Below are 25,926 nucleotides of genomic sequence, written 5' to 3' on the forward strand. Positions count from 1 at the left end.
TCTGTAGATTTTGGATGCTGGGATGCTCTTTCTGGCTTGAGTTAGGTACCTTTGGTTAAAACACAGGAGGAAGATTTTGGGAGGAAGATAGCAGAGTTATGTTGAGTTAGAGGTGCCTGTGGGACACCAGGGAACCAGACCATAGCATGAGTTCTTGTCCTCCAGATACTTCCTTCCAGCTACCTTGGATTCATGCTAGCAAAGGGCAGACCAGTCCTGAGATCCAACAAATGACCAGTAGAACTTACACACACACACACACACACACAGCCTCCCTCTCTCTCTCTCTCTCTCTCTCAGCTGACTTGGTGCAGTGCGCTGCTTTCTAATGATGGGATGCTCCATGAGCTTGCGCACATGATGGAAATTCCTATAGCAATCCTCAAATTCCTGCGCTGATCTGGATTAGACCTACATGGTTTTTTTTATTCCTTTTAACATCAAACTATTAAAATATTTCAACTTCTTTTAATAAGCAGACATTTAAAACAATCAGTGCTGTAGTAAAAGGTCTTACCTTTTCCTGGATCTTATTAGGAAACCTCCAGTGTACCCCCCACCAATCCAGTCTTGTCTTTGCAACCAAAGGGATTTTTCTGAAATGCAGATCTGAGTATGTTACTCTCCTGGATAAAAATCTCCAGTGGGCTCTTCCTTTCTGCAGTGCTGTCCAAGAGCATGGATATGTTTTGTGCTAACTGGTATGGTAGCCATTAGCCATATGTGGGTATTGAACACTTGAAATGTGACTGGGGCAACACAGTGAATTTTAAGTTTTATTTAATTTGAATTAATTTGAATTTAAACAGCCACATGTGGCTAGTGGCAGTGCAGTTCTGCAGGATAAAGCCCACATTCTTCATTTCTGAGCTGACCCTTGCTAGCCTCTCCAGCCGTGCCTATTCCACTCTTTCTACTTGGCATCTACACTCAGAATTACTTAATCACTCACAGTTCCCCAAGTAGGTTTCTGCATATGCTGCTTCCGCCTTGGTGCTTCCCATCCTTTTTCCTGTTATTCCCCTCTCCTTGTCATCTAATTCCGCCTTCTTAACTTAGCTTCAACCCCTCCAGGAAGCCTTCCCTGAATCCTAAAACTAGATTAAGTGTTCATCTTCTGTGATCTGTAACATCTTGTACATATCACACTGTTGTAACTATCTATTTGTTCCATGCCTTTCTAGACTCTTAGCTCCCTGAGGGCAAGAACTCACCAGACTTTCTCCAGAAACCTATTCCTTTTCTCCAAATCTTGCTGCTGCTTGCCTCTTATTATCACTTCTTCTGCTAGGAAAGGGATTTTCTTCTTCAGTTATTTCAAGCACGTAGCATCTTATAATATTGCCTGCTTGTTTCATTGAGGGCTGAGAAATAAAGGACATGAGTTATACTGGACTATCAGGTTCTAATGCAGTAGCACCTGGCTCACTCCAGCTGTCCCCTCTTGGTTAGCTGTAACTTCCCTCTTTAACACTGAGAAGCCTGACTCCCATCAGTCACCATCTGTTTACTTACTCAGTCAGTTCTAGTAGCGTGTATAGCAGTTTCAGAATCGTTGATTTATTTTTTACGCAGATTATTGAGGTATTAGTCATATATTATACAGCTCATCCATTTAAAGTGTACCATTTAGTGGTTTTTAGTGTACTCACAGAGTTGTGCAGCCATTACCACAACCGATTTTAGAACATCTTCATCACCCCTCCGAATTGATTTGTTGCTAAAAAATCTCCACAGTGTGGAGGCCCAACTGTAGAGGACAAGAGTGGAAGAAGAGAGACCAGTCAAGAGGCTCTTGGAGTAGACCAAGTGGCACTGGGTGAGAAATTCCAGATGAGAAATTGTGGCAGCAGTGGAGGTGGTGAGAGTGGCTGGTTTGGGGATCTGTTTTGTTTATTTATTAGTTTGTTTATTTATTTTTGGCTGCGTTGGGTCTTCGTTGCTGCGGGCAGGCTTTCTATAGTTGCGGTGAGCAGGGTCTACTATTCATTGCAGTACGTGGGCTTCTCACTGCGGCGGCTTCTCTTGTTGCGGAGCATAGGCTCTAGGCACACGGGCTTCAGTGCTTGTGGCACGCAGGCTCTAGAGCACAGACTCAGTAGTTGTGGTGCACAGGCTTAGTTGCTCCGCAGCATGTGAGATCTTCCCGGACCAGGGCTTGAACCTGTGTACCCTGCATTGGCAGGCAGATTCTCAACCACTGCGCCACCAGGGAAGTCCCTGGGGATCTATTTTGAAAGTAGAGCCAGCAGGACTTGTTAAGAGATTAGATGTGGAGCATGAGGAAAAGAGAGAAATTAAGACGACGACTCAGCTTTTGGCTTGATGACTGGGTGAATGGGGATGCTTTTTATTTAAACTGGCCAGTCTGGGGGAGTGGCAGGTGAGGAAGTAGGGTAAGGAGAATCAAGAGTTCTATTTTGAACATGTTGGGTTTGAGATGCCTGTTAGGCACGCAAGGAGAGATGTTGAACAGGCATCAAATACATGATTCTAGAGCTCCAGGGAGAGGTCAGGGCTGGAATATAAAGTTGTGAGGATTACAGCAATACCTTTTATGGAAGATTGTTCTGAGAACAAACAAAAGAAGACCTATAAAAGTATCTGATGGGTCACAGGTACTTTGTTGATAATGACTACTATGTTATCTTATTTAATCCTCCCAACACTCTCTAAAGTAAATTTCATGAGGTAGATTTTGTATTATTATTATTTTACAGATGAGAGGACTAAGACATAGAGAGGTTAATATTCAAGCTCACACAGCTAATAAGTATCAGAGTTTGGATTAAACCCAAGACTGCCTGACTCCAAAGCCCGTGCTCTCAGTTGTTATGCTCTGCTGCCTCCTACTTAGTAAATAATTCCGCTACCAGGGCTGCACACTGCCTCTCGCATGCTTGTACTGCCTCTGACCTTGTCCCACCGCTGCTTACCCTTCATTCCGACCTCCCCCGCCTCAGATCCCTTCCCCTTGCTGCCCGTCCCCACAGGAGTGCTCTTAACCTTGGCCAAATGCGCCCTCTCTTGCTGCCACTGGAGATTATCACCTAGGCTCCAAAGCCCCCATCATCTTGGAGAGCAGTTCTCACACTGCAGTGTGCACCTGGAGCACTGGCAGCTCATTTCAAATGCAGATTCCCAGGCCTCGTTCCCAGATAATTTGATTCAGTAAAGCTTGAGAGTTCTGAAGGAAGAAGTCTGGGGAAACACACTTTTAGAAATGCTGCCTTTGGGACTTCCCTGGTGGCACAGTGGTTGAGAATCCGCCTGCCAATGCAGGGGACACGGGTTCGAGCCCTGGTCTGGGAAGATCCCACATACCATGGAGCAACTAAGCCCGTGAGCCACAACTACTGAGCCCGTGAGCCACAGCTACTGAAGCCCGCGCACCTAGAGCTCATGCTCTGCAACAAGAGAAGCCACCGCAATGCGAAGCCCGCGCACTGCAACGAAGAGTAGCCCCCGCTCGCCGCAACTAGAGAAAGCCCGCGCACAGCAATGAAGACCCAACGCAGCCAACAATAAAATAATAATAAATAAATCTATTAAAAAAAAAAGAAGAAGAAATGCTGCCTTTGACCCTACCAGTCCCATCAGGACCCTCTGGCCCCAACTATGCTCATTTTTACCATTGGTTTAGAGTTGGGCGATACCTTGTGAGGGAAAGAATGCTCTTTAGGGTACCCGGGGAGAAACGTATTCATTTCATTGTCACTCCTCTTTTTAAGTCTGGTTCACTCTACTCATCCTTGCTTTTGTTGACCTCCCTAATTGGGTAGAATTCTACTATTATGTCCTCTCATAGGAGAACAGTGTCCTCATTGTAACCCTCATTACATTTGCAGTTTTACTTGTTTTGTGATCATCTCTTTTCTTCTTGACTGTTAGCATCAAGAGAGCAGCAACCACGTCTGGGTTTTGCTTGCTGTGGTGTCCTCATCTCCTGGCACAGTGCTGATGCCTAGTAGGTGCTCCAAACATTGACTCAAATGTCCCATTTCCATCAGAAGTGCTATTCAAACTGTTGTATACTCAGGCATGAAAATCACCTACTTTTATGGATTGAATTGATGTTTAACAGCTTAGAAATAGAACAATTATTATTTTTATTATTTTATTATTTTATGGGGTTCCAAACTATTCCAAACTTTTGACTCTGCTTTAGAAAAGCAGATTTCTAAAGCAAAATCGGTTTGTAAGTTGGGAGTTGTATATGTGTTGCATGTACACATTGCAACACATTTTATGCATATATGCATAATCAAAAAAAGAAAGAGTTTAAATTCAAAAAGTAAATCTGGGAAAACAGGTACAGTTTTGAATGTGAGTAGAATAATATAACATCCATGCCCCAAACAAAATTGTCAGAAAATTCATGGACATGTAAATTCCTTATTTACCATAGGCAGCTATTGTTAATGCTTCTCATTTTGGCTTCGATCCCTAATTATCTGGCAAACAACACTAGTTCTGAATAGCCGTCTTCGTATAACACTAAAATGGAGTTTAATGGACTGTTGCTTCCGTAGTAAATGTTTCCAGTTTCTCTTCTGCCATTTCCTTTGGAACACACCCTGGTCAGATTTTCACTGCCCATTACTCTGCCAAAACCACTCCTGTCAAGGAGACCAGTGACTTCCACATGCTAAATCCAATGGTGAATTCTCAGGACTTATCTGGCTTGACCTATCAGAGGCATTTGATGTAGATGGTCACTCCCTTCTACTTGAAACACTTTCTGCACTTGCCTCCAGATACTGTATTCTGGTTTTCCTCCTATTCCTTCTCGGCCTCCTTTGCTGGTTTTTCCATACCTCTTTGACCTGTAAATGTTAGCATACCAGAAGGGCCACTTCTCTTTTCTGTCTTTATTCACTCACTGTAGGTGATCTCATCCATACTCATGGCTTTCAATAACATCTGCATACAGGTAACTCCCAAACTTATTTTTCTGGCCCAGACCTTTTCCCTAGCTTTTCCCTTTTCCCTCACATATCTTCCTCCTAATCAGTATCTTCTTTGGATATTTAATACATATTTCATAATTAGCACATTTTAAACTGAGTTCTGTATCTTCTCCCACCAAATGTACTTCTTCCGTAGTCTTCCCCATCTCAGTGAATGGCAATCCCATTCTCCTAGTTGCTTGGTCAGAACCCTTGATTCTTCTCCCATCTAAACTGTCAGATTATTAGATCAAATCTATCCAAAAACACTGTCAAAATCTATCCAAGATCTTGCTATTTATTATCACTTCTACTGCTACTCCTATTTCCTAGCAACTCTTGTCTTTCATCTGGAATGTCCAGTAGCCTTCAAATTGCCTGCTTCTTCCCTTGCTCTCTGGCACTTTATCTTTCCTAGAGCAAACAATCCTATTAAAATATATCATACCTCACTTCTGCTCAAAACCTTCCAGTAACTTCTAATATCACAGTAAAAGCTAAAGCCTTTGTAATGGTATGCAGGGTTATATAGCCTACTTCTCAGTGTATCTGCCATGAAGACGCAGTTTTGTTTTGTTTCAATTTCTAGTTTGAAGTGGACTGATACTTTACAAAAGTATGATAAAAATAAGTTACTACAGAGAGAACTTCCACCCTGGTCATGGTGAACTAACTGGTATCAGAGTAGCTCTCCCACTATAAACTACTAGAAAACTGGTCTGAATATAAGAAACAGCTGTTTTCAGGAATTAGTAAGTAGCATGGGAGTGATGCCTGAGAGAAGGGAAACAAATGAGAGAGCCCTATGATTGCCCAGGTTTTCTGCTAGAACACATTTGCCAAACTATAGTGCAGAATACAAGCAGAGCAAGGCAGTCTTGCTGAGAGTAAGAAGGTAGAGATTGGAGTTTGAGGAGGCTGGAATTTGCTGAGCAAAACACCAGAGAGGAGGAAGTGTGCAGAGAAAGAGCTCAATAAATCTGAAGACAGATCTCTTGAGTCTTTGGCTGAAAACTAAGCTGTATTTGCATAGAATGAGATTTCACAAGACCAGCAAAGAACAACTACCTGGGAAAGAACAACTCCTGGAGATTTGAAAGTGGAACAACTACCTGAGCTCACATAGTTGTTTGAGTTCCAACCAACCAGAGTAGAGAGATATCACTGAACACTTGAGGCATTCAGTAAAGACCCCAGAAAGACCACATCTTAAGAGCAGGGTGAAATTGGCCCTAAATAAAGGTTACTCTAGATCTGCACTAATGAAGCTTAAACACAGGCCTCACAAGGATCAAGCTGTTCACAAGGAAATTAAGTTACTGCCAGATTCTTTAGAGGAAGACAACAAAATCCAGACATTCAGCAACATAATACTCAGAATTTGCACCATCCAGTGAAAAATTAGAAGACATAGGAAGAAGCAGGAAAGTATGACCTGTAACCAGGAGAGAATTAGTCAATATAAACAGAGCCAGAAATAACAGACATGATACAACTAGCAGACACGGACTTTAAAGCAGCCATGATAAATATCAAAAATATAAAAGAAAATATCAACATAATGTGGAGAAAATGTGAGAAATAAAAAAGAACCAAGTTTGAATGTTATTGGAACTTTCTGCACATATAGTCTACTTCCATCAAAACTTTTAAAATAAAAAAGAGAGAACTTACAGAGTTGAAAAGGATTATACCTGAAATGAAAAATTCAATGGATAGACTGAACAGTAGATTAGAAATTGCAGAATAAAAGTTCACTGAACTTAAAGACATAGCAATACAAACTATCCAAAATGAAGCACAGAGAGAAAAATGGTTGAAAAGCAAACAGAGCCTCAGTGACCTCTGGGACAATGTCAAACAGTCTAACAGAGGGGGAAGAGAAGAATTATTCAAGGAAATAATTTTTTCCAAATTTCCAAATAAATTTTTACATATTTGATGAAAACTATAAACCCACAGATACAAGATGCTCAACACACTATAAATAAGCAGGATAAACACAGAGAAAAACATACCAAGACACATCACAATCAAATCACAAATCACAATGATAAAGAGAAAATACTAAAAGCCACTAGAGAAAAAAAGACATGTTACATACAGGGGAACAAGGATAAAATTTTCCAGTGAGTTCTCAATAAAAATAATGCAAGCTAGAAAATGGAATGGCATCTGAAAGTGGTGAGCGAACTTAGTTTTATTCTCTCTAAAATATAAAAATTTCCTAGCTTTCTCCACTGAAAAGACCTAGAAGCAGTGACAACCCAAGAACAATAAGCACTCTAGTACCCTGATTGTGGCCTCTGGGTGCTCTTTCTCAGTAAAGGGAACCTGGGATCCTTGGAAGAATGGTTGATTCCAAGTGTGGAGCAGCATATACAAGATGAGATTGGGGCATCTTATTGTACAAACAAGGAAGCTGATAAGCTTTAATGGATATGTCAGAAGAACACCAGAGCCTGCTTCCAGGGGTTCCCACTGGCCAAAGTTAGGACAGTTTGAACACCAAAAAGATGATTGCAATGGATTGAAGCACATCAGATACATAAAAATCTATGAGTTCATAATTATACAAAAAAAAAAAAAAAAACTCCTAAGGCACTAACTTGTTTTTCTGTTGTTGTTGTTAAATAATAAGAAATATCAACCATTTGGTTTACCTTTCCGAATGAGCAGTATTTCACAATAAACAAATAGAAGAAATTAATAAATGCACAAAAGATGATAAAATCAGAAAGTCAACATTTTGCAACCCCTCATGAAATAATGTATTTAGGCAAGAACCATTAGTAAATGCTAAAATTATTAGGTGAAAAGTTGATGGAGGATTTTGTAATGGAGAGATGTAACCAATAACATCTGGGGGCTTCCCTGCTGGTGCAGTGGTTGAGAGTCTTCCTGCTAATGCAGGGGACACGGGTTCGAGCCCTGGTCTGGGAAGATCCCACATGCCGCAGAGCAGCTGTGCCCGTGAGCCACAATTACTGAGCCTGCGTGTCTGGAGCCTGTGCTCCGCAACAAGAGAGGCCGCAACAGTGAAGAGGCCCGCGCACCGCGATGAAGAGTGGCCCCCGCTTGCCACAACTAGAGAAAGCCCTCGTACAGAAACGAAGATCCAACACAACCATAAATAAATAAATCAAAAAAAAAAAAAAAGATTCACTTCACCTCCTGTGGGCTGCTCTAGATTCTCTATGTAATCTTAAAAAAAAAAAAAAAAAAATCTGAATCCACTGATCAGTATTTACATTCCATTCCATTATGTGCCTCCTGTTTGATTTATAAGTACATCATATTACATATGATGGATTCTAGCCTCTTCTCAATAACAAAACAAAAGCAAAAACTTTAGTCAACATCTAGATCTGACCCCACAGGGGCTAGAGAAACGAATTAAATGACGCCTCCAAAATGTAGGATATGCTACAAGGTAACCTGTTTTATTCACAAGTAGATGACATGGAAGAAACAGGGAAAAGGAAGAACTGTTATAGATTAAAAACAGAAACATATAATCTAACACAAACATAAAAGAAACATATCAACCAAACGCAAAGTGTGGACCTTGTTTGGATCTTGACTTTAACTGTAAAAGGATATTTTTTTTAAGATTTGCGGAAATTTTCAGATGGACTAAGATATTAAAGAATTTTTGTGATTTTTTTTTTTAGGTGTGATAATGGTGTTCAGGTTGTATAAATTCTTTCTGTATCTGATAGATGTACAGGCTCAAGTATTCCCAGGTGAAATAATAAATTGTCTGGGATTACTCTAGCCACCCCCTCCTGCACAAAAAGTTGGGAGAAGGAAGAATAAATTAAACAAGTTGACAATGTTCATTTTTGTTGAACTTTGGTGATGGGTACATGGAGGGTAGTCATTAGATTACTCTTTCTATTTTTGTGTATATTTTAATACTTCTATAGTAGAAAGTTAAAAAAAAAAAAGATCATGTGCTTAAGGACCTTCCGTATATCTATAAGAGAGAGCCTCACTCAGATTATATGCAACATTGTCTTACAATTAAATACGCTCCTAACAAGTTTGGTTTAAGTACCAGTTTTATGGGAGAAAATAGAATGATGCTAAAGGCAGTGTCCTTATAGAAATAAAAAGGTTTAACTGGTATTATGAGGTAACACTGAAAACTCTTACATGCCGACAAAAGCTATAGAAGCATTAAGGGGCCACTTAGTGATTAAATGGAACCACTCTCCCTCAGTTTTCCTGCCAGAGGGCATTTCCTAAAAGGTGCATCCATCGCAGAGCCCAGAACTGGTGGGCAAGGCTCTTTGGTGGCTCCTCCTTGGTTTCTCCTTCTCAAGGGCTGTAGTGTCAGTCCGCCAAAGCTGTTTTCTAAGGGATTGCTTTGTTTAAAGGATTTGTGTGATGTATTCCCTATGGTCTAACACCATATTCCATTATGCATTGTGGTTTTTTATTGTTTTCCTTATCATGATTTTCTTTTCTATTTTTCTTTGACGTTTGCCCATTTTAATGCATGTTCATTTCTTGCTTTGCGTTTGTGTCCCGCTTGCTGTCTTTGCCTCCGTTGTTCCTAGGTTACAGTATAGCCAGGATATACCCAGTCCCTTGGCTGATGAGCATGCGCTGATAGCCTCCTTTGTGGCCCGTCTGCAGCACTGTGCACGGTCAGTGGTAGAGCAGCAGCAGGCGGGTGGCCAAGGGCTGATCAAAGGGAGGGAGAGCTCTGTAACCTGGGGTTGCCAGCTGGAAAAAGCTCTGCATGTGGGGTTTTTCTTGAGAAGCTACCAGCTATGTTTGGCGGAGTTTAAATAATTGCTAAAACATTGGCTTCTAATAGAGAAGGAGCCTTGCCAAACCTAGGCACTTACCTAAAGATATAGTCAGAAATTCTTCTTTAAAGTGGAGTTCCCTTCCTTCAGATTACACTTAAAGAGTGTATAAACCTCAGAGAAATGTGCGGTCCCGAAGATGTGTATTCACAGAGGTATTTGATGCAACCTCTTACTGTTCATTCTTGCCTAAATAATGAAATCTTTCTGTCGACATTCAAAGTTTAGGATTGGTCAACACACTTTGTCTTATCTGGGGGCTTTGACACCATCACCTTGTTACATCTTTACATGTTGCATCTTCATCTGTTCCCCAAAATCTATCGTTGTTGATTATTTAAACCAGTGATTTTCAACAGTGGTACTGGGTTATTGTCACCTGAGAGACTTTTACCAAACTATATATACCTCTGTGTATTATAATAATTATATGTATTATAATAGACCCACATACCTCTTTCCCTGGAAACTACTGTTAATATGGGAATATGACTGATCCCTCAGTGGATTATGGTGGAAAAACATTTGATAACCACTATAACCACTAACTATAGCAAAGTTAACCCTTTAAAAGAGTTAATACCAAACAAAGTGCCATTACATTCAGGCAGACCCAAAGCCACCTGCCCAGTCCATGCCCACACCTGCCACCATTCTGCAAGGAGAATGGCAGGTAAAGTTTAAATAATCCCCTTTACATAGCAGCAGAGTCTCTGTGCCAAACAACCTGAGATTCTTATTCTTAGAGAGAAAACTATAATTTTTATAAACTTAAACACATGAGAGAGGCTGGAGCCTTAAATTTTGATCTTAGTTTTACCCTTAACATGTTATGGCTTCATGGGAAGCTCTTATTCGCCATGATAACAGAAAAATAAATTAATAATCAACTTTAAAATATATATCCTTGGGGCTTCCCTGGTGGCTCAGTGGTTAAGAATCCACCTGCCAGTGCAGGGGACACGGGTTTGAGCCCTGGTCCGGGAAGATCCCACATGCCGCAGAGCAACTAAGCCCGTGTGCCACAACTACTGAGCCTGTGCTCTAGAGCCCGCAATGCACAACTACTGAAGCCTGTGCGCCTAGAGCCCGTGCTCTGCAACAAGAGAAGCCACCGCAGTGAGAAGCCCGCACACCGCAACGAAGAGTAGCCCTCACTCGCCGCAACTAGAGAAACCCTGCACACAGCAACGAAGACCCAACACAGCCAAAAATAAATAAATTAAATAAATTAATTAAAAAATAATAATAATAAAATAAAATATATATCCTTGAAAAGGACTGCTTTAAGTATTATACTTCATAGCATTTCGCATAGTTTTCCCAGTATGACCAAGTGGCGTTATTACTTTTAGGCATTTATCTATCTCTAAAGCCTTAGACTATTGGCTTCTCCTACCTCCCAACTATGTTTAATAGGCTTATTCTGTAGGAAGGATGCCTGGTAATTGTGCATTGTATCACAGAGTGTCTCCTCATCCAGCAGATGATTTCTGAGCACTCTATCCCAGCCCCTTGGTCTCTAGGAAGAGAGTTTTCTTAACCCTGGCAGGACAGCTTATTTATTATCAGTAAGGGCAATTGTCCAAGTTATTAAAAATTTCCATGGTGAATATAGCAGCAGAATTTTAGACAGACACTACTACCTGATAGCCCAGGAAGATTTATGCTAAGTTTAACTGAGATCCTCAAGTCTTATGGCTTAGGGATTAGGCTCCCTGAGCAAGAATTGGTGGCCAGGAGCCTTGGAAGAACATGAGGACTGGGTGAGTAGTGCATCTCTTCTTGATTTATAGTCTAAGGAACTGAGCTTCGTACTTCCTCAAAGAAGTCAGAAATTTCCTGGCTAACTAATTCTGAGATTGAAAATCAGCTCAAGCAAAAGAATAAGGAACCTTTCTAATTTCCCTCATAGTTTTCACTGACCTTAAAACCTCTCATCAACATAAAGTTCTAGTTTCTGGCTTGAAAGCATAGCCAGTTAAAACAATCATGTCATCCACACTCGGGTTTGAATGACAGATAAAATTGACCTTCCTAGGGAGATGGAATGTGATGGAGAAGGAGGAGCTCTTTTGCACAGAGAAGCCTATTGTGTCCCTTGCCAAAAAACAGAGGTCAGCCACTTCAAGTCCCACTTCTTAAGCTGCTGTTCCCTCCATAATAGTATCCACTTGTGTTGTTAAATGTTCATTTTGTTGTTATTTACAAGATAAAGATAGTCCTTTTCTTTCAGACAAACATCTTTAAGGCACAAGTATTATAGTTCAGCCCTGACCTTGGGGTCTTGACCCTAAAGTATTAAAGTCAACTGATGGTAGCATGTTCTTATTACAAGGTCATCTTTTGAGAAAATGGTTATATATGCTAGAGACTGACGTTTGCACACCTAAAATTATATAGTGTTGAGAAGTGTCATTGCCAGAAGGCAGTGACAGTGGCAGCACATTTTTAAAAAATCCATCCTAGAGGAAAGACCAAGTTAAGCTTAAAGAGTTAGCCACGGAGATAGAAATATAGGATGGTTTAAAAAAAAAAAAAAAAAATCTAGGAAAAATACAGTTGATTTCATACATGAAAAGTCCAGACAGGTTTCTATTGATTTAACTCCATCCTTCCCAGATTCCCCTCAGTAATTATAACAAGATTTGATGAATATTGAACTCATGTCTTTTTTTCATATTTCATATTTTGTCATACTGTTAAATTCCAGTCAGGGGTTTGTGGAACTCCAAGAACCTAGAGCCAAAGTAGAAGCAAGCCACGACAGCCATCTCTCATCACTTAGTCATCATTATTATTGTTGTCTTAAAACATCTGTCAGACTTAAACAAAGAAGAATTACATAGCCACAGTCCCGATTAATCTAGGAGTGCCCTGATATGAATAAATAGCAGTTGACATCACATGCTAAATTAAAGATGTCAATCATAATCAGCAAGAAGTTCCATGTGAGCAGCACATATACACAGAACTAGCCTCCTGCTCAAGAACCCTTCTTTTATTCAGGTGCGGCACTTTCTGATGTCCCACCTTACTGGATCTCTAAATTTTTAGAATGCTGGAACTCTTGTTAAGAGTAATGGACTAAATTAATTCACGCTAAAATGGGACTCCAGTTGTAGAACAAGCATGGTAAAAGAAGAGAAAGAGGCATTGAAGGGGAACGTTTGACGGCATCTTCCCCAACTTTACCATATTGTAAGCCTGCCCTAGCTTAGGTTCCTCAGTTTTGCTCAGCCAGTGTTAAGGGTACTTTTCCTCAGCCCTCTGTTTTTCATGATGCTTTAGTTTTCTTTCGGGCTTTTTGAATTCAAGACCTATATCTAAAAGTCATGAGGTTTTCTTAAAACAGTTGATAGGAAATCGCTCCCTCAGGCTTTATAGATGCCCTGTCTTTTCTCAGCCCTTGCATTCAAAAAGAAGTGTCTCCTCTGAAGGTGTGAGAGCCAACAGGGATATACTGCTGAAGAGAAATGTTATGCGTGGCCTCGTCATTTCTCTAAATCCTCTTTGTCTCAGAAGACCATTAGTATCTATGATTCAGGTCTCCATTTCTTTTGTTACCATTCTTTTTCACAAGTGTTTCTCCCATCTGTTCTTTCTGAGAGAGAAGCAAGAGTAGGGGATGTTTAATACATACCTGTTGAATTTTTATCTCCTTGGCAGTGTCCTGGACAGTCCTAGCCGACTGGATGAGGAACACCGGCTTATAGCTCGCTATGCTGCCCGGCTGGCTGCAGAGGCAGGAAACATGGTGAGTAAATAGAGGATTCCAGTAGAGTAGCAGAAATTTGCATTACTTTATTTATTTATTTATTTATTTTAATAGATTTATTTATTTATTTATTTATTGGCTGCATTGGGTCTTCATTGCTACGTGTAGGCTTTCTCTAGTTGTGGCGAGCAGGGGCTACTCTTCGTTGTGGTGCGTAGGCTTCTCATTGCGGCGGCTTCTCTTGTTGTGGAGCACAGGCTCTAGACGCGCAGGCTTCAGTAGTTGTGGCACACGGGCTCAGTAGTTGTGGCGCACGGGCTTAGTTGCTCCACGGCGTGTGGGATCTTCCCGGACCAGGGCTCGAACCCATGTCCCCTGCATTGGCAGGTGGATTCTTAACCACTGCACCACCAGGGAAGCCTGCATTACTTTAACATACAGGTGGAATGGGAATGGTAAACATGAAACTCAGGAGAGTAGATATCTCAGAGACAGGAGGAGGGGAATTGGTTTAGGGAAGGGATTGCAGTGGCCTTTAATTTTATCTACAGTATCCTCTTTTAAAAGTGAATCAATAAAAGAAAATCAAAGAACCAGAATTTGGTTCTTTAAAAAGATGGGTAAGATTAATAAGCCTCTAGAAATTCTGATCAAGAAGAAAGGAAAGAGGATGTGGAGAAAAGGGAACCCTTGTACACTGTTGGTGGGAATGTAAATTGGTCCAGCCACTATAGGAAACAGTATGGAGATTCCTTGAAAAACTAAAGATAGAACTACTATGCGATCGGCAATTCCACTCCTGGGTGTATATCTGGAAAAAATGAAAACACTAATTCGAAAAGATACATGCACCCCAGTGTTCATAGCAGCACTATTTACAATAAGCAAGCCATGGAAGCAACCCGAGTACCCATCAACAGATGATAGGATTAAGAAGATGTGAGAGATGTGTGTGCGCACGCATACACACACACACACACACACACACACACACACACACTGGAATATTACTCAGCCATACAAAAGAATAAAATATTGCCATTTGTGGGACTTCCCTGGTAGCGCAGTGGTTAAGAATCCGCCTGCCAATGCAGGGGACACAGGTTCGATCCATGGTCCAGGAAGATTCCACATGCCGTGGAGCAACTAAGCCCACACATCACAACTACTGAGCCCATGTGCCACAACTTCTGAAGCCCGTGCACCTAGAGCCTGTGCTCCGCAACAAGAGAAGCCGCCGCAATGAGAAACCAACGCACCACAATGAAGAGTAGCCCCTGCTCGCCACAACTAGAGAAAGAAAAGCCCGCGCACAGCAACAAAGACCCCATGCAGCCATAAATAAATAAGTAAATAAATAGATAAATAAATAAAAATATATTGCCATTTGCAGTAACATGGGTGGACCTAGAGAATATTATGCTTAGTGAAATAAGTCAGACAGAGAAAGACAAATTCTATACAATATCATTTATATGTGGAATCTAAAAAATAATACAAATCAATGTATATACAAAAACAGAAACAGTCTCACAGACATAGAAATCAAACTTGTGGTTACCAAAGGGGAGAAGGAGGCAGGGAGGGACAAATTAGGGATATGGGATTAACAGATACAAACTACTATACATAAAATAGATAAGCAACAAAGATTTACTATATAGCACAAGGAATTATACCTATTATCTCGTAATAACCTATAATGGAATATAATCTGCAAAAACCCTGAATCACTATACTGTATACCTGAAACTAACACAATATTATAAATCAACTATACTTCAGTTAAAAAAAAAAAGAAGGAAGAAAAAAATGCAAATTACCAATATCAGGAATGAAATAAGGGACATACTACAGATTCTATAAACATTATAAGGATGATAAGAATATTATGAACAACTTTTTGCCAGTAAGTTTGACAACCTAGCTGACATAGACAAATTTCTTGAAAGATACAATTTAACAAAACTGACATAAGAATAAATAGAAAATCTAAATAGTCCTAAATCTGTTAAATAAATTGAATTAATAATTAACTTCAAAAACTCTAAGCTCAGGGGCTTCCCTGGTGGCACAGTGGTTAAGAATTCGCCTGCCAGTGAAGGGGACACGGGTTCACGCCCTGGTCCGGGAAGATCCCACATGCCGTGGAGCAACTCAGTCCGTGTGCCACAGCTACTGAGCCTGCGCTCTAAAGCCTGCAAGCCACAAATACTGAGCCCACGTGCCACAACTACTGAAGCTTGCACGCCTAGAGCCCGTGCTCTGCAACAAGAGAAGCCTCTGCGATGAGAAGCCTGCGCACTGCAATGAAGAGTAGCCCCCACTCGCCGCAAGTAGAGAAAGCCCGTGTGCAGCAACGAAGACCCAACGCAGCCATAAATGAATAAATAAATAAATAAATAAAAATTCTAAGCTCAGATGGCTTAATTGTTGAATACTATCATATGTTTAAGGAAGAAATAACAATCTGGCACAAACTTTCAGAAAATAGATAAAGAAGTCATTTTATCAGGCCACTATAACCTGATACCAAAATAATACAAGGGCATTACAAGAGAAGAAAGTTGATGGCCAAGTTCTATCATGAACACAGATGCAAAAATCCTTAACAAAATATTAGCAAATTGAATCCAGCAATATGTAAAAAGGATAATACTCCATGATCAAGTGAGGTTTATCCTAGGAATGCAAATTTATTTAACACATGAAAATCAGCCTATGTAATTCACCATATTAGCAATTTAAAGAAGAAAATTATAATATTTCAATAGATGCAGAAAAAGTTTGTCAAAATACAATGCCCATTTTTTTTTTTAAATTATTATTTATTTATTTATTTTTGGCTGTGTTGGGTCTTCGTTTCTGTGCGAGGGCTTCCTCTAGCTGTGGCAAGTGGGGGCCACTCTTCATCGCAGTGCTCGGGTCTCACTATCGTGGCCTTTCGTTGCGGAGCACAGGCTCCAGACGCGCAGGCTCAGTAGTTGTGGCTCACGGGCCTAGTTGCTCCGCGGCATGCGGGATCCTCCCAGACCAGGGCTCGAACCTGTGTCCCCTGCATTAGCAGGCAGAATCTCAACCTCTGCGCCACCAGGGAAGCCCATACAATGCCCATTTTTGATAAAACTTCTCAATACTATAGGAGTAGAAGAAACTCCTTTAACCTGGTAAAGAACACCTACAAAAACCCTATAGCTTATATGACACTTAAAGGTTAAATTTTGGAATATTTCCCCCTAATATTGCAAACAAGTCATAGATGTCTACTTCCACCACCTCTATTCAAAATTGTCCTGGGGGTCCCAGTCAGTGCAGCATGACAAGAAAAAAGGGACATAAATATTGTAAAGGAAGATGTGAAACTGTCATTATTTGCAGATGACCTGATTCTATATAAGAAGTCCTAAGGAAAGTCCTACAAGAACACTACTAGAACAGATACATGACTTTATAGCAGTGTTGCAGCGTACAAAGTCAATATTTAAAAATTGATTGTTTTTCTATCTACTAGCAGTGAACAATTAAGAATTAAATTTAGGAAAAATAACATTTACTGTAACATTAAAAACCATCAAATACTTATGGATAAATTTAATGAAAGATGTTCGAGACTGAAAACTATAAAATATTGCTAAGAGAAATTAAAGAAAACCTAATAAATGGAGAGGTATAGCCATATTCAAAAGATTCAATATTAGTAAAATGGTATATTTTCCCAAATTGGTCTATAAATTCAGTACCAATCAAAATGCCAACTGATTTTCAAATATATTTAGAAAACCAAAACAGTCTTGGAAAAGAGCAAAGTTGGAGGATTCAACCCTACTTGACATCAAGACTTACTCTAGGGACTTCCGTGGTGGTCCACTAGTTAAGACCCCACGCTCCCAATGCAGGGGGCCCGGGTTTGATCCCTGGTCAGGGAACTAGATCCCACATGCTATAACTAAGAGCCCGCTAGAAGAGCCCACATGCCACAACTAAAGATCCCACATGCCACAACTAAAGATCCCACGTGCCACAACTAAGACCCAGCGCAGCCAAATAAATAAACAAATATTTTTTTAAAAAAAGACTTACTCTAAAGCCACAGTAATCAGGAAAGTATGGTATTGGCAAAAGGATAGGCAAATCATCCATAAAATAGATGCACACATATAAGTTCAAGTGACTTTCAACAAGGCACAAAAGCAATTCAATTGGGAAAGGAAAGTCTTTTTAACAAATGCTGCTGGAACAACTGTTTATCTGTATGAAAAGAAAGAACAACTGTTTGTATGAAAAGAAAGAACCTCTACCCCTACCTCACACCATACATAGAAACCAATTTGAAATGTATCATAAACTTTAAATGTAAAAGCTAAAACCATAAAGCTATTAAAAGAAAACAGAAAAATATCTTTATGACCTTGGGGCAGGCGAAGATTTCTTAGAGAGGTTATAAGAATCACAAACCATTGGGTCCAGTATTGTTCTGGAGTGAAATTAGACAGGACAGGCAGGCCAAGATCTCGCAGGACAATATTCTACAGTGTTGGTTTTAGAAATGTGTACTAATTTATGTTTACTTCCTCACAGGGAAATAGAGTTATGAAAGCTGCCAATAGAGAGTTTTGCTTTCTTTCTCTCTCAAAATGTAATTTATTCCTTTGGGTTTGTTTAGTCTTCAAAATCTTTTCCTTGAGAATCTAATACTAAGTCATACATCTGACTCTAACATTCCAACTCTAAAGGTTAGTGAAATGGAACAGAATAGGGGGAAAAAATGTCTGGGAAAAAGACTAGTTTTATTTAATTAATTAGTTAAAGCCTACACATGCCCTCAATCAGTCACAAATGTTTGTTATTTTAGAAATTAAAATTTATAAATAACATTAATTAAATTTTTTGAAATGGAGTAACATTGTGGTGGATTTTTAAAATTAAGTATACGTAATACCATTATATAGTCTTGTTGACTTTACATAGTACTTTTTAAAATTTGTAAATAAAAGCTCCAAAGCCGTTTGACCCCGAAAAGGAGATCCTAGTACTCCTTTACTGCAAACAAGATAAATCTGTTTACACCTGATAGTTTCTGATGCCAGTTCTCTAATTCATGTGAAAATAGTTGTTAGAATGGTCTTGAGACTAAATACTGATATGGCCCCTTTCATCTTCAGTTTATTTTCCTAAGTGTAGTTATCTTATAAATATTGGGTCTCTCAGGAAGGACTCTTCTTAACTAGATTTCTATTAAACAGAAGACTTCTAATCTGCTAATCTCTCACTGATACAAGTGCTTTGCATAAAGTGGGTGTAGTGCTCAAAAGAATTTATTTATAGCCTGCCAGATAGGCTTTGTATTGATTTTTTTTTTTTTTTCAAAAACCTTCTACAAGAAAGACCATTAAATCATTTTAGCAGCCGGCATTACACCCTGTGAAATGCTCCAGCATCAGACCCTCACGTCTCCCCAGGTGGCAGACATGGCCACTGGAACCTCTTCAGGCTGACCCTCAGATAGAGAAATTGTAGGTTGCTTAGATGAGCCAGGAGAGCTAATTTGTTTTCCTGAAGTGCCTAAATTCCATTTTAAAACAACAACAACAAAAATACAGTGTGTGGCAAATCATGGTAATAACAGCAAATCTTAAATTTCATCACAAACATCACTGGCATTAGATGTAGTCAGGTGGTTTTTGTTTATTTAAAAAAATTTTTTTTCTTTATGAAAAAATTAAAAACTCATTATGGAAAACTTGGAAGAAAGGTGAAAGGAAAGGGAAACCATTGTCCATTGTCATGCTACCTAACATTTACACGTTTTTGAGATTTTTTTTTCACATAGCCCAGTCCTGGACTTCACAGCCTCATCATCCTGTCAGCTGCTCCACCCATACACCATTCCAGAAATGTCCTTACGGCTTCTTAGAATTAAAGATCAAGAGTATTTTCATGTGGTGTTTTGCACACATTTAATGACTTAAAACCCCTATAAAATAGTCATTGTCAAACCTGGCTACATATTCTAATCTTTTGTACAACACTTAAAATATATGTAGATTCTTGGCCTTGCCTTAGACCTACTGAATCAGAACCTCTGGGTTTAGTAGGGTCCATTGATTTTAGTTTAAAAAAAAAAAAAAGAAAACTTTCAGTCTTTTGATTTACAGCTAGCTTGGGAACCACTCTCCTAAAAAACATTACTGGGTTTTTGAGAGCAAGAGAGAGGTATTAATAATCCATAGCCCTCCAGTTAGTCTAAGCGAGGTTGGGATGATGGGAAGGCTGCCCTTGGGATGCAGTGAAAGTCTGGTTGATATCAGGCACATCTCTGTGGAACTCCTCCTGCCAAGTTCATCCAGATGGGAAACTTCCAGTCTCTTTTTAGGAGGCTCCAGAAATGCATACCAGCAGATTACAGTTTGCTGACTATGTTGGCTTTCCTTGGTTTCATATTTGCCCAGTTTTGCTCAGTGGGGTCTTGTTCCTTATCCTGTATTTTTCAGATGTGTCTCTATCTCATTAAAGATGATGGAGCTCTGTGAGATTACCTAAACCTAAGAGAATACTAGTGTAACAGAGGAAGGGATCCTCTTCACATCTCTTTCCATAAATATTCCCATTTTACAGACAAGAAAATAAAGGTATATAGTAAAATAAAGTAACAAGTTTACATGCGACTAAGTAGCAAACCCTTAGATTCTTAAGTGGTCCACCTACTTCCATTCTTATCCCACTACAGTAAATCCTCCACTTAGTAGCCAAAGCAGTGTTTGTTTGTTTTTAATAAGCTTCATTATAGAACAATTTTAGATTTACAGAAAAATTATTAAGCTAGTACAGAGAGTTGCCATATAACCCATGTTCCGTTTCCCCTGTTATTAACATTTTACCTTAGTATAGCATGTTTGTTGCAATTAATGAGCCAATATCAACACATTATTATTAACTAAAGTCCATGCTTTATTCAGATTTTGTTAGTTTTTACCTAATGTCTTTTCTCTGTTCTGGGGTTCCATCCGAGATACCACATTACATTTAATTGTCGTTATCTCCTTAGGCTCCTCTGATCTGTGACAGCTTCTCTGACTTTCCTTGTTTTTTTGTTTGTTTTTTATTTATTGAAACATAGTTGATTTACAATATTGTGTTAGTTTCAGGTGTACAGCAAAATGATTCAACTATATATATAGTTATATCCTATATGATAATATATATGATAATCCTATATGATATATAGGATTATTTTCCATTATAGCTTATTACTGACTTTCCTTGTTTTTGATGACCTTGACAGTTTTGAGGAATGTCCCTTAATGGGGATTTGTCTGTTTTTCTCATGATTAGACTGGGATTATGGGTTTTGGGGAGGAAGAGATAAGTGCTATTTTCCTCACATCACATCATACATAAATAATATCAACGTAACTTATCACTGTTGATGTTGACCTTGATCACCTGGCTGAGGAAGCTTTTTTCAGGTTTCTCCGACATAAAGTTACTCTTTTGTCCCCTTTCCACACTGTCCTCTTTGGCAGGAGGTCACTATGGACAGGCCACGCTTAAGGAACAGGGAGTTAGGCTCCACCTCCTTGAGGGCAGAGTATTTGGAATTGATTCCATGTTTCCCTGTTCAGAATCCTACAGTGGCTTCACACCACATTTGGAATGGAATGGAAACTCCACTGCATGATGAAAAGGTCCTTCATGATCTGGGCCCTCCCAGTTTATCACCTATCCCTGCCTCATAGCTCGCGCCACTCCATCAGTACTGACCAGAACACACCAACCTGGAGCACTTGTGGGCCTTTGCCCTTCTTTCTGCCCAGCAAGCCCGACCCTCCCAACCCCCAGACCTTCACCTGGTTTGCTTCCTAAGTTCATTGAGTCTTTCATAACTACCTCATTTAAAAAATCTTCTGTCTCAGTTTATTCTGTGTCATTACCCTATATTTCTTCATCAAATTTATCACTACTGATGCCATATATATATATATATATATCACCTACATATGTATATATATTTATTTATTTATTTGTTTATCATTCTCTCCCAATGTAATGTAAGGTACATGAGGATAGAGGCTGTATTTTATTCACTAATGCATCCTAGTTTCTGGAATAGTATCTAACACATACTAAGTGCTCAGGAAATATTTGTTGGATAAATGAATGAATGAACTATTTAATTTTTGAAAGAAATCATCTTTAGGGATCTTCTGGCTAAAGTTATCTATGTCTTTATAAACTAACTGTTCCCTCTTTTTCCCTTCAGTGTCCTGGGGGCATTTTAGGAAGGGATACCTGGCTTTTTTTGTTTTTTTTTTTTTTAAGGAGTACTGTGGTGTCTACGATAGTCAATAAATAAAATCCTACATTTCTCTGTTGTTTAGTGTACACTCAACTGTGTTTGACATTTGTCTGGGTGAAATAAGCCATCATTCAGCTGTCCACTGGGGGCTCCCTGTTGTTACGTCCAGGTGGAGGAGCTAGGGTGCAGGCTGCTCCAGGTGGGACTGCTGACTAAGGGTTTGAATCTTCTTCCGCCCTTACTTCTCTATATTTGAGTAACAATGCTTCTTGGTGCCGAAGAGTCTTTCCTGGTTAGGAATCACTATTGATAATAATTCTTGATTCCTATGTTAACTTCCTCTTTGAAAGATGCTTCAGCATTGCAGTCAGACACTCAAAACTAAAAGGATTCTTTAGAAATTTCCAGTGAAATACTGTAGGGTTTTTGGGTTTTTGTCATTATATGAAACAAATTCCTTTCAGAGCGCGTTTCCTCATCCATAATTTTCCCTGGTCCCACTCTCATAAGGAGCCATTAGTTTTAACTCTAGTCTTCAGGAATTGTAAACCTATTATTCGTAGCAGTTTTACTCTGAGGCAAGCCATTTTTCTGAGGTTCAACTCAGGCTCTCACAAGACTCTGAATAGAATATATAGAGAACTTGCTCAGTTGACTGCTGGCCCACTCTTCTCTGGAGGAAGAAAGATCAGTTTTCTTCCTTTTAAAGAAGGAAATTGCTTGGTAATTTGATAAAAAGGCTCCCACCCAGATTTGCTATGCTATTTTGCCCCTGTTTATTTAGGAAATTTCACATGAAAAGAATTACTTATTGCATCTTTAAACTCTAGACAGGAAACAAGGTTTCTGCTTCATCATAGATCATGTTTTGGGAAGAACCAAGAATACCTGGAGTGAAGCGTAACTATACCAGAGCCTTCATTAAGAGCTTCCACTCTGGTTAATCAATAAAAGGGAAATGTCACCTAGTCATCCATTTTCCTATTTTGTGTTGATTCGCTTCCATATTCTTAAAGGAGGTACAAGGGTCAGACCCAGTAGTGAATATGCAAATCGAAACCATAATGACTCCTCCAAAGAAGATATATAGATGGCCAATAAGCACATGAAAGTATGCTCAACATATTAGTCATTAGGTGAATACAAATCAAAATCATGAGATACCATTTGATACTCACTAGGATTACTGTGATCAAAAAAATGGGCTATAACAACGGTTGGCAAGAAAGTGGAAAAAATGGACCCCTCATATATTGCTAGTGGGAATGTAAACTGCTACAGCCATGTAGGAAAACAGTTTAGCAGTTGCCCAAAAGGCAGTTACTATATGACCCAGCAGTTCCACTCTTAGATATATACCCAAGAAAAATGAAAGCATGTCTCTACACAGAAACTTGTCCGCAAATGCACATAGCAGCATTATGCAAAATAGCCCGCCAAAATGGGAACCCAAATGTCCCTCAGCTGTTGAATGGATGAACAAAATATGATATGTCCATATGGTGGAATATTATTCATCCATAAAGAGAAATGAAGTACTGATATATGCTACAACGTGGATGAGCCTTGGAATCATTTGCCAAGTCAAAGAAGCCATACATAAAAGATCACATACTGCGTGATTCCATTGGTATGAACTGTCCAGAATAGGCAAATCCATAGATAAAGAAATTAGATTAGAAGTTGTCACAAGATGGTGGAGGGGAAATGGGGAGTGACTGTGGGTTTCTTTTCAGGGTGATGAAAATGTCCTGCAAGTAGATAGTGATGATGGGCTCACAACCTCATAAATATAGTTTAAAACCACTGAATTGTATACTTTAAAAGGGTAGGTTTTAAGGCATGTAAATTATATCTCAATTTTTTTTAAAACCCACAATTAGGTACTTCACGCCCACTAGGATGGTTAAAACCAAAAAGACAATGACAAGTATTGGTGAGAATGTGGAGAAATTGGAACCCTCATTCATTGTTGGTGGGATGGTAAAATGGTTCAGCCACCTCGGAAAACAGTTTGACACTTTCTCAAAATGTTAAATACAGAGTTACCATATAACTCTGGAATTCCACTCTTAGGGATTTACCCAAGACAGATGAAAACATATATCAACACAAGATTTGTAAATGAGAGTTCAGAGCGGCTTCATTTGTGATAACCCAAAGCTGGAAACAATGGAATACTATTCAGCAATAAAAAGGAGGGAACTCCTGATGCATGGAGCAACATGGATGAACCTCAGAAATACCATGCTAAGTGGAAGCCAGAAACCAAAGACTGCATGTTGTGTGATTCCATTTATATGAAGTTTCTAGAAAAGGCAAAACTGTAGACAGAAAGCAGATCACTGGTTGCCTGTGGTTGGGGATGGGAGTGGAAGTTGACTACAAACTGGCATGAGGGAACTTTCTGTGGTGATGAAAGATGTTCTAAAACTGGACTGTGGTGATCGGTTTGCATAACTGTTTAAATATACTAAGACTCATTGAACTGTACACTTAAAATGGGTGGATTTTATGGTATGTAAATTATACCTCAAAAATCTGTTTTAAAAAAAGTCAACAGTCCATCTGGGCCTCTGGATATATTTGAATCAAAAAAAAAAAAAACCTTTCTTCTTCCTCACTCTAGACCCGTCCTCCCACCGACTTGAGCTTTAACTTTGATGCCAACAAACAACAAAGACAGCTTATTGCAGAACTGGAAAACAAAAACAGGTAAGAATGCAGAGGTCGAGCCAGTTTCTGAAGCCCAAGATTATCACGTGAGTATCTGATTCTCATTTTCCTTGCAGTCTAGATGAGTTTTGACCACAAAGGAAGATCCCACCTCAGTGAAGATAGGCCAGCCCAAGTCCAGTACATGCCCTGGACACTAATTTGTATATCTCTGTATGCTGTTCATTCTGGTAGTCCAAAACCCCGCTCAGGTGCTCTCAGGTAGATTCTTTTTCCCACCCACCAGTGTGTTCCCCTCCCATTCCTTTCTCCACTCTGCTCCCAGGAGCCTTTGCTCTGTCTTGTCATCTTGTCCTGGCCCACGATGCAGCACGCGACTGTCTGGTCTCTCATTGAAAAGCCATTTACAGGCTTGGCGACCAGACAACACACCATCATGCACTGAAAAAGCAGAAACCAGGACAAGGAGATTGGTCATAATGTAACAGGCACAGTGGAGGCGGTGGCAACCATCAGATCTCGGGGTGGGAGTGGGGTTCAGGAGAAGAAGGGAGACAGAGGAAGATTTGAGGGGAGTTAGCACAGGACTTGCATTAGAAGGTTGCAAGTGCCCCCCAGACAGGAACAGACACTTCTATTGATAGTTGTCATTTTTCTTCTGTGGAAATGTTTCAAGTTCTTGAGAAGAGGGTTTGTAGGACTTTTTCTACCACAAAGGATTGTTTCATTGAGGAAATATCGAGTGCAGCAATTTTAAGACGGTGTCCATTTCACATCTTGGTCATTCAGAAGCGATCAGAACAAGATTGGTAGAGGCAGCACGACTAGAATAAAAACTTCTAATGGAAAAAAAGAGAGGGCGCGAGCTGTGAAGCCGCACGTGGCCATCTCTTTTTCATCCATCTCTCTAGAGAGATCCTGCAGGAGATTCAGCGTCTCCGTCTGGAGCATGAGCAGGCTTCCCAGCCCACCCCGGAGAAGGCCCAGCAGAACCCCACACTGCTGGCGGAGCTGCGGCTGCTGAGGTAAGTGGGGAAGCTGCACCACTGTCCCCAAGTTATAATCTGCTACAGTAGGAATTCATATCTCAGGAAACCAAACTAGTGGGTTAGAATCTGTTTATCGGTATAACTAGTCATGTTAGAACAAACAGCTAAAGCATTCCACTCATTCTGTTACTGCTTCAGATGTTTGAGTCCCTTTATTAATCACTGTGAGATCTCCTGCCTTCATTTCAGAACTAGGTAAACACCAGTCGCAGTGTTTATACTTTTGTGATTGCTTTAGGAAGACCATTGTGCTGCACTCAATCTTCTTATCTTGCAAATTAGTCTGACTTTAGAGACTCCTGGCAGGAGTAAGGCTCTCCGTGTCCTTTGAGTATGTTCTCCCGCACTTCATAGTCAGAGGAGGATTCCGTTGCAGGAACTCCTCTGAGATGTGAAACCAAGTGGGAATCCCTTGCAC

At 39.9% G+C, this 25,926-nt stretch overlaps 1 protein-coding gene across 23 annotated transcripts in view; it reads left to right on the forward strand.

The window, feature by feature from the left end:
• The window catches only part of DTNB (dystrobrevin beta), a 253,014-nt gene that overhangs the window by 184,545 nt on the left and 42,543 nt on the right, over window positions 1–25,926 (forward strand). For 17 of the 23 annotated variants that reach the window (XM_059893468.1, XM_059893470.1, XM_059893469.1 and 14 more), the window contains exons 11-14: window positions 9,515–9,604; window positions 13,439–13,526; window positions 24,413–24,498; window positions 25,371–25,484. In XM_059893468.1, the coding sequence (XP_059749451.1) occupies window positions 9,515–9,604; window positions 13,439–13,526; window positions 24,413–24,498; window positions 25,371–25,484 (378 nt within the window). The remainder of the gene's footprint in view (window positions 1–9,514; window positions 9,605–13,438; window positions 13,527–24,412; window positions 24,499–25,370; window positions 25,485–25,926) is intronic. The other 6 variants (XM_059893466.1, XM_059893454.1, XM_059893463.1 and 3 more) reach the window with 1 other exon arrangement.

This window comes from Balaenoptera ricei, chromosome 13 (assembly GCF_028023285.1).
Source record: "Balaenoptera ricei isolate mBalRic1 chromosome 13, mBalRic1.hap2, whole genome shotgun sequence".
Lineage (NCBI taxonomy): Eukaryota > Metazoa > Chordata > Mammalia > Artiodactyla > Balaenopteridae > Balaenoptera > Balaenoptera ricei.